The sequence below is a fragment of the Xenopus tropicalis genome, chromosome 9 (genome assembly GCF_000004195.4).
Source record: "Xenopus tropicalis strain Nigerian chromosome 9, UCB_Xtro_10.0, whole genome shotgun sequence".
Taxonomy (NCBI): Eukaryota; Metazoa; Chordata; class Amphibia; order Anura; family Pipidae; genus Xenopus; species Xenopus tropicalis.
The window spans coordinates 589,695-598,538 of NC_030685.2; the positions used below are offsets into that span (position 1 = coordinate 589,695).

Consider the following 8,844-nt stretch of genomic DNA (forward strand, 5'->3'; position numbering starts at 1 on the left):
AACTTCATTATAGATGCAAGAGAAGTGACCAATGAGAATGCTGATTCCCTGTGTCAGGCCCCTTGCTGGTACCTTACATATAGAGATAATGATGGCATTTTCCCCTCATTATATGGCACAGGAATCAGACATGGGGATAAAGGGACAGACTTGTTCAGTGCTGGGAAACTGTGCTTATTGCTCCCAACTCCAATTGCAGGAACAGAGAACAGGGAGCCGGATTTACTCACATCAGCTGGGATTCTCATTGGGGGATTCTTTTGCATTTCTGCCAATGCGGGCCCTAGAGAGCTGGGAAAGTTTTATTGGGCAATATTGCTTTAAGAATCCAACCCTGATGTTGCTGGACTACAGCTCCCAGCATGCCTCACCCTTCATTATATGTTACATTATTCTGGGATTTGTAGTCCGGCAACAGCTGAGTAACGTTTGGTTGAGCCGCACTGTGCCGCAGGGTTTAGTTTCCCTTTAAAGCTAAAGGAATTCAACCTGAGGGCTGAGGTATCTATCCTGACTGCCCCCATAGTGGTGCCGAGCAGACCGGGTGCATTTACCCGGCTCAGTCTCCCAAAGACATGGGATAAACGGGGTGCATCTGTTGTGTTACTGTCATTTCTGCATTGTGAGTATTATTAACCCTGCACAGCAATTGTCTTGGATAATAAACCCAGTTCTATTGTTTGATCAGCAAGAACCTTCCGGCGTCTCTTATTTGCTATTTACTCTGCACACAGCGATAGTGAGTTGTAGTTACGCCCCGGGATATTTCCACATAACGAAAGCCCATCTGAGGGGTAGAGTCCTATGTACCCCATGCTCTAACCCCAGCTGTGTTACAGGCCAATAGGGGTTCCAGTAACATGAGGGCCCGGAGCGGGGGGAGCGGGGGAGGAATTCCGGTTTATTCTCAACTCAGAGTCCAAAGTCCTTTCCAATTCAGAAACTTAGTATCGCACCTCTGGGAAATTCTAACCCAGCACCGAGTGCCGGCTCCGAGCCTGAGGAGCCCATGGAGCCCATGAGAACCAAGCTGACCCAGTACACCCCGGGCTCCCTGCTGGCTCTGGGCAACACTCACGGCTTCCAGCGGGTCTCCCTGCAGCTCTTTGGCTTCTATGGACACGGCCTCCCTGATTAACCTGTGCCTGAGTGTCCTGCAGAACCAACCCTACCAGAACCTCGCAGGGGCGGGATGGTCCGATGGTTCCGTCATCCGAGAGAGACGTGAGTTCCCACTCACCAACACTGTCCGCATCACTGACAACCGGGGGTTCATCAGCCTGGACCGGGGGGAGATCACTGAGGCCTCTGCGCAGCTCAGTAAGTGGCACCCCCAATCTTCTGTGCCATCGTCACTGCCAGATATGTCTATAGACTGTGCCAACGGTGCCAGATATGTCTATAGACTGTGCCATAGTCAGTGCCAGATATGTCTATAGACTGTGCCAACTGTGCCAGATATGTCTATAGACTGTGCCATAGTCAGTGCCAGATATGTCTATAGACTGCGCCATAGTCACTGCCAGATATGTCTATAGACTGTGCCAACGGTGCCAGATATGTCTATAGACTGTGCCATAGTCAGTGCCAGATATGTCTATAGACTGCGCCATAGTCACTGCCAGATATGTCTATAGACTGTGCCAACGGTGCCAGATATGTCTATAGACTGTGCCATAGTCAGTGCCAGATATGTCTATAGACTGTGCCAACTGTGCCAGATATGTCTATAGACTGTGCCATAGTCAGTGCCAGATATGTCTATAGACTGCGCCATAGTCAGTGCCAGATATGTCTATAGACTGTGCCAACTGTGCCAGATATGTCTATAGACTGTGCCATAGTCAGTGCCAGATATGTCTATAGACTGTGCCAACGGTGCCAGATATGTCTATAGACTGTGCCAACTGTGCCAGATATGTCTATAGACTGTGCCATAGTCAGTGCCAGATATGTCTATAGACTGTGCCAACTGTGCCAGATATGTCTATAGACTGTGCCATAGTCAGTGCCAGATATGTCTATAGACTGTGCCAACTGTGCCAGATATGTCTATAGACTGTGCCATAGTCAGTGCCAGATATGTCTATAGACTGCGCCATAGTCAGTGCCAGATATGTCTATAGACTGTTGCCAACTGTGCCAGATATGTCTATAGACTGTGCCATAGTCAGTGCCAGATATGTCTATAGACTGTGCCAACTGTGCCAGATATGTCTATAGACTGTGCCATAGTCAGTGCCAGATATGTCTATAGACTGTGCCAACTGTGCCAGATATGTCTATAGACTGTGCCATAGTCAGTGCCAGATATGTCTATAGACTGCGCCATAGTCAGTGCCAGATATGTCTATAGACTGTGCCATAGTCAGTGCCAGATATGTCTATAGACTGTGCCAACTGTGCCAGATATGTCTATAGACTGTGCCATCGTCACTGCCAGATATGTCTATAGACTGTGCCAATGGTGCCAGATATGTCTATAGACTGTGCCATAGTCAGTGCCAGATATGTCTATAGACTGTGCCAACTGTGCCAGATATGTCTATAGACTGTGCCATAGTCAGTGCCAGATATGTCTATAGACTGCGCCATAGTCAGTGCCAGATATGTCTATAGACTGTGCCAACTGTGCCAGATATGTCTATAGACTGTGCCATAGTCAGTGCCAGATATGTCTATAGACTGTGCCAACTGTGCCAGATATGTCTATGGACTGTGCCATAGTCAGTGCCAGATATGTCTATAGACTGTGCCAACTGTGCCAGATATGTCTATAGACTGTGCCAACTGTGCCAGATATGTCTATAGACTGTGCCAACTGTGCCATAGTCAGTGCCAGATATGTCTATAGACTGTGCCAACTGTGCCATAGTCAGTGCCAGATATGTCTATAGACTGTGCCAACTGTGCCATAGTCAGTGCCAGATATGTCTATAGACTGTGCCAACTGTGCCAAGTATGTCTATAGACTGTGCCAACTGTGCCAAGTATGTCTATAGACTGTGCCAACTGTGTCAGATATGTCTATAGACTGTGCCAGCTGTGCCATAGTCAGTGCCAGATATGTCTATAGACTGTGCCAACTGTGCCATAGTCAGTGCCAGATATGTCTATAGACTGTGCCAACTGTGCCAAGTATGTCTATAGACTGTGCCAACTGTGCCAAGTATGTCTATAGACTGTGCCAACTGTGTCAGATATGTCTATAGACTGTGCCAGCTGTGCCATAGTCAGTGCCAGATATGTCTATAGACTGTGCCGTAATCAGCGTTGGATATTGTTCAGATAGTTCTATAAATTGCCCCATAGCCAGTGGCAGTTTGCCGTGGGCATTGGTTACCAGTGACCCCTCTGAGCTGGGTGTGTGACGTTGCAGGGGGCCTGCGGTTGGTGGACGAATCGGTTAATTGGGACCGGACTATGGAGGAAAAACTGGACTTCATGGTGCAGAGATGTCACACTCCCCCCACTGACTTTGTACTTCCAGTCATTGTGTACAGGTAACGGGGCAACAGCAGTGGGGTATCAGGGGTGGCAAGGGCATTAATGATAGTGAGGCGGGAAGGGGGGCATTTATCAGGGGTAGGGATGCTGTGGTAATAAGCTTCCAGCCCTGGGAAATATAAAGTGGGAACCTACTGGTATCTGATGTGTTAAAGAGGAAAGGTCCAGTTTGGGGTGAGTCTAAGAGTCTAATCTGGCCAAAAGAATGGAGATGCAGGTACGTGGGGGCCATGTAATAAGCAGGTATAGGTCTTGTTGCCTATAGCAACCAATCAGTTGGTCATGTGTTAAAAAGCAGACATCTTATTGGTTATTATGGGTTAGTGCACCTGGGCAACCCCTGTGCCAATTATTAGGGGGAGGGGCTTAAACTTGTCAGTTCTCTTGTTTCAGCCCCAATTACCTGTGTAACAATGTGAGTGTTTCATACAAGGAAGGACTATGGGGGGGGGGGCACTTACCAGCACTGGGATTAACATTATTGGCACTAATGGGGCAACTCTCCCTGGCAGGGGCACCATGAATCTCACCACAGAGCAGTCGGATCAGATGAAAAACTTCATAGTGAGGAGCTTCAATGTTACAGGTGAGGAACCCGGGGGGTAATTTCCAACATCCCAGAAATGCCCCAGCACTGTAACACCTCTGTGTATAGTGGGTGTGTAGGGTGTTGGGTGTATAGCAGGGATGCGCGGAAGGCCCTGCCCCTTTTGTGACGTCATTGCGGGGCGGGCGCAGGTCTATAAATGGAGGGCCGGGTCGGGTAGTGCTCAGGTGGGGAGCGGCGGGTCAGGCTCTGGGGCGGGGCGAGATTTTCTGATTCCATGATCTTGTTCCATGCCTTATAACTGGGTTCTTCCCAATCCTTTGTAAGATGTTGCGGATCCCGCTGCTGCCGCCAATTGTCACGTCAGCGCCGTAACAGAAACAAACATTGAAGTGAAACCACTTGGCAGTTTATTCTTTTATTTCGTAGAAGCCACAAATCTTTCCACGGTTAACAAAAAGGCAGATCTGAATTCCCACAAAAGTATATGTACAGTCCCAATAAAACTCCAAGTGAGTAATGGCCGACGGGTAGTGAAGTCGTAGATCCAATGCACAGATCTTCCCTCTCTAAAGGCTCTCCTCCAAGCTCTCTTTGGGGCTCTTTTTATGTCCCTGTTGGCCCCGCCTCCCAGCAATCCCCTATTGTTTTTATGCAAGGGTGGGGAGGTTCCTAATGAGGCCCCGCCTCCCAGCAAGCCCCTATTGTTATTATGCAAGGGTGGGTAGGTTCCTAATCAGGCTCCGCCTCCCAGCAATCCCCTATTGTTATTGTGCAGGGGTGGGGCGGTTCCTAATCAGGCCCCGCCTCCCAGCAATCCCCTATTGTTTTTATGCAAGGGTGGGGAGGTTCCTAATGAGGCCCCGCCTCCCAGCAAGCCCCTATTGTTATTATGCAAGGGTGGGTAGGTTCCTAATCAGGCTCCGCCTCCCAGCAATCCCCTATTGTTATTGTGCAGGGGTGGGGAGGTTCCTAATCAGGCTCCGCCTCCCAGCAATCCCCTATTGTTTTTATGCAAGGGTGGGGAGGTTCCTAATCAGGCCCCGCCTCCCAGCAAGCCCCTATTGTTATTATGCAAGGGTGGGGAGGTTCCTAATCAGGCTCTGCCTCCCAGCAAGGCCCTATTGTTATTATGCAAGGGTGGGGAGGTTCCTAATCAGGCTCCACCTCCCAGCAATCCCCTATTGTTATTGTGCAGGGGTGGGGCGGTTCCTAATCAGGCCCCGCCTCCCAGCAATCCCCTATTGTTTTTATGCAACGGTGGGGAGGTTCCTAATGAGGCCCCGCCTCCCAGCAAGCCCCTATTGTTATTATGCAAGGGTGGGTAGGTTCCTAATCAGGCTCCGCCTCCCAGCAATCCCCTATTGTTATTGTGCAGGGGTGGGGAGGTTCCTAATCAGGCTCCGCCTCCCAGCAATCCCCTATTGTTTTTATGCAAGGGTGGGGAGGTTCCTAATCAGGCCCCGCCTCCCAGCAAGCCCCTATTGTTATTATGCAGGGGTGGGGAGGTTCCTAATCAGGCTCTGCCTCCCAGCAAGGCCCTATTGTTATTATGCAAGGGTGGGGAGGTTCCTAATCAGGCTCTGCCTCCCAGCAAGGCCCTATTGTTATTATGCAAGGGTGGGGAGGTTCCTAATCAGGCTCCACCTCCCAGCAATCCCCTATTGTTATTGTGCAGGGGTGGGGAGGTTCCTAATCAGGCCCCGCCTCCCAGCAATCCCCTATTGTTTTTATGCAAGGGTGGGGAGGTTCCTAATCAGGCCCCGCCTCCCAGCAATCCCCTATTGTTATTATGCAGGGGTGGGGAGGTTCCTAATCAGGCCCCGCCTCCCAGCAAGCCCCTATTGTTATTATGCAAGGGTGGGTAGGTTCCTAATCAGGCTCCGCCTCCCAGCAATCCCCTATTGTTATTGTGCAGGGGTGGGGAGGTTCCTAATCAGGCCCCGCCTCCCAGCAAGCCCCTATTGTTATTATGCAGGGGTGGGGAGGTTCCTAATCAGGCTCCGCCTCCCAGCAAGGCCCTATTGTTATTATGCAAGGGTGGGGAGGTTCCTAATCAGGCTCCGCCTCCCAGCAAGCCCCTATTGTTATTGTGCAAGGGTGGGTAGGTTCCTAATCAGGCTCTGCCTCCCAGCAAGCCCCTATTGTTATTGTGCAGGGGTGGGGAGGTTCCTAATCAGGCTCCGCCTCCCAGCAAGCCCCTATTGTTATTGTGCAGGGGTGGGGAGGTTCCTAATCAGGCTCCGCCTCCCAGCAAGCCCCTATTGTTATTATGCAGGGGTGGGGAGGTTCCTAATCAGGCTCCGCCTCCCAGCAAGCCCCTATTGTTATTATACAGGGGTGGGGAGGTTCCTAATCAGGCTCCGCCTCCCAGCAAGCCCCTATTGTTATTGTGCAGGGGTGGGGAGGTTCCTAATCAGGCTCCGCCTCCCAGCAAGCCCCTATTGTTATTATGCAGGGGTGGGGAGGTTCCTAATCAGGCTCCGCCTCCCAGCAAGCCCCTATTGTTATTATACAGGGGTGGGGAGACACAAAGGTGCCGGGGTAACTGGATTATCTGCCTATTGTTTCCAATCAGGCCGGGGCAGACGTGTTGGAGCCTTTGGGTATCAGCCCTATAATCCCATCAGAGAGAAATCAAATCAATTCCGCCATTGTTTATCACAAACCCGTCACAGTGTCCTCTCCGTGCACCATGGGGGTTAGAGTCCCAGTAGGGACTGACAGTCTGGGACGGAATAACTGCCTGCTACTGGAAAGGCATTGGATAAAGGTTGGTGTTTGGGATGAGGAGAGCCCAGTGTTTGGGGGGCAGTTGGGGTATTTTGATGAACCTGATGTAGTTTCAGATGGGATTTATTGACCCATATGATTCTCCCCTTGCCCCTTAGGGGTGTTTCCTATTGTTGTGCTGATGGAGTCGGGTGAGAGTCAGGAGAAGATCAGCAATAACTTCCACATGCTGGGAGCCAGCTACGTCTTCCCCCTGCAGAAGTTCCAGATGGAGCAGCCGGAGCGCGACGACGAGACAGACGCGGAAATTCTGACCTTTCTGACTGCTTGTGTGAATGAGGCCGACAGGGGTATTGGGAAACGGCAGCGGCTGGGCAGGGAGGTGGAGTTCAGGCGCCAGGTCCAAGATCAGATAGTGATGGAGTTGGAGCTGGAGAGGGAGAAGGTGCGGCACAGGGTGAGGGAGGAGATCAAGCAGGAACAGCAGAAAGTCTCAGTCTCACCCCTAATAACTGATTAGATTTATTCCTCTTAGTGGTTCCTCCAACCTGCACAAAGAATGGGCCACTGGGCATTGGGTTTGGCCAGTGAATGTGAGATACTGAGGCCCATTATCTACATTTACCTTTATGTATAGTATTAGAGACTGTGCCAGGCAGAGAGGGGCATTTTGTCTTCCTCTGTATCACGCCAGATGGCAGCGGTGGACAAAATGCCCTGTGTGGCTCTAATTCATGTCTGTATATACAGGGGGGCCACGTTGCTCCCCCATAATGGTTCCACGGAACTCGCCTACACATGGAAAGTAATGGGTTTTGGAAAAAATTTCAACAATTGCAGAGAAAAGCAAATCCATCTCACCTACTGCCCCAGGTATGGCACGCTGGGATTGGGCCCTTCCTCCTCATCAGCTCTAGTCCCTTCTCCTCTGATGACTGGTCAGTATGAAAGTCCATGGTTTGCAGTTTGTGTCATTCCAATAAATGGGGTCTTGGTGAAGGTTATTGTGGCTCAGTGGTTCTTGGTACAGTGATACTGATATATACAAAGAGCAAGGAGGCGGCACTCACAGTGTGGCAGTAGCAGTATGACTGTGTGGCATTATGGCAGTGGCAGTGTGGCAGTGGCAGTGGCAGTATGGCAGTGTGGCATTAAGGCAGTGTGGCTTTATGGCAGTGGCAGTAGCAGTGTGGCTTTATGGCAGTGGCAGTATGGCAGTGTGGCAGTGGCAGTGTGGCAGGGGCAGTGTGGCATTATGGCAGTAGCAGTGTGGCTTTATGGCAGTGGCAGTATGGCAGTGTGGCAGTGTGGCATTATGGCAGTAGCAGTGTGGCTTTATGGCAGTGGCAGTATGGCAGTGTGGCAGTGGCAGTGTGGCAGGGGCAGTGTGGCAGTGTGGCATTATGGCAGTAGCAGTGTGGCTTTATGGCAGTGGCAGTATGGCAGTAGCAGTATGGCAGTGTGGCAGTGGCAGTGTGGCAGGGACAGTGTGGCAGGGGCAGTGTGGCATTATGGCAGTGGCATTATGGCAGTGGCAGTATGGCAGTGTGGCATTGTGGCAGGGGCATTGTGGCAGTGGCAGTGTGGCAGTGGCAGTGTGGCAGTGGCAGTGTGGCATTATGGCAGTGTGGCTTTATGGCAGGGGCAGTGTGGCATTAGGGCAAATGTGTATAAGCCGCTCAGATAAAGGGATATTCATCCTCAGCTACTCTGAGTGTAAATCTAGAATCACTGCCATAAAGCAATACAGGATTGCTGCTGTGTGCCGGGAAGGAAATAGTAATAGTCACATGGGTAGCAGGAAATGGATCCCCCACTGTCAGTACGGAAAGGGCCAATAACATTATTTTATCTCTAAAGTCACTTCTATATTACTTATTGCTTTTGCCCACTAAATACAGGGGGTTCCTGTGCCCGGCAGGGAATGTTCCGGAAGACGCCCCCACCTGCCCCCTGAGATTACACGGCTAAGCAATGTCGTATCCACAGAAACAACTCTTTGCACTTGTTTGTAGGATTGGGGCAAAATGTAGCAGAATCGCTATGTGCCCGTGGTT

The 8,844-nt window shown here is 50.8% G+C and overlaps 1 protein-coding gene across 1 annotated transcript; it reads left to right on the plus strand.

The window, feature by feature from the left end:
• The first annotated feature begins 910 nt into the window (after positions 1-910).
• Positions 911-7,791, plus strand: LOC116407729. The gene is made up of 4 exons (XM_031893630.1): positions 911-1,320; positions 3,380-3,503; positions 4,020-4,093; positions 6,946-7,791. Exons 1-4 carry the CDS (start codon positions 1,116-1,118, stop codon positions 7,305-7,307), a joined length of 765 nt encoding a protein of 254 aa, XP_031749490.1. The 5' UTR covers positions 911-1,115; the 3' UTR covers positions 7,308-7,791.
• Positions 7,792-8,844: the final 1,053 nt, after the last annotated feature.

Excerpts from the sequence above, each read along its gene's own strand:
- LOC116407729 (XM_031893630.1), top strand. The coding sequence starts at position 1,116 with ATGGACACGGCCTCCCTGATTAACCTGTGCCTGAGTGTCCTGCAGAAC. Across the intron at positions 1,321-3,379 it reads TGAGGCCTCTGCGCAGCTCA|GGGGCCTGCGGTTGGTGGAC; the intron begins GTAAGTGGCACC and ends GTGACGTTGCAG. Across the intron at positions 3,504-4,019 it reads CTTCCAGTCATTGTGTACAG|GGGCACCATGAATCTCACCA; the intron begins GTAACGGGGCAA and ends TCTCCCTGGCAG.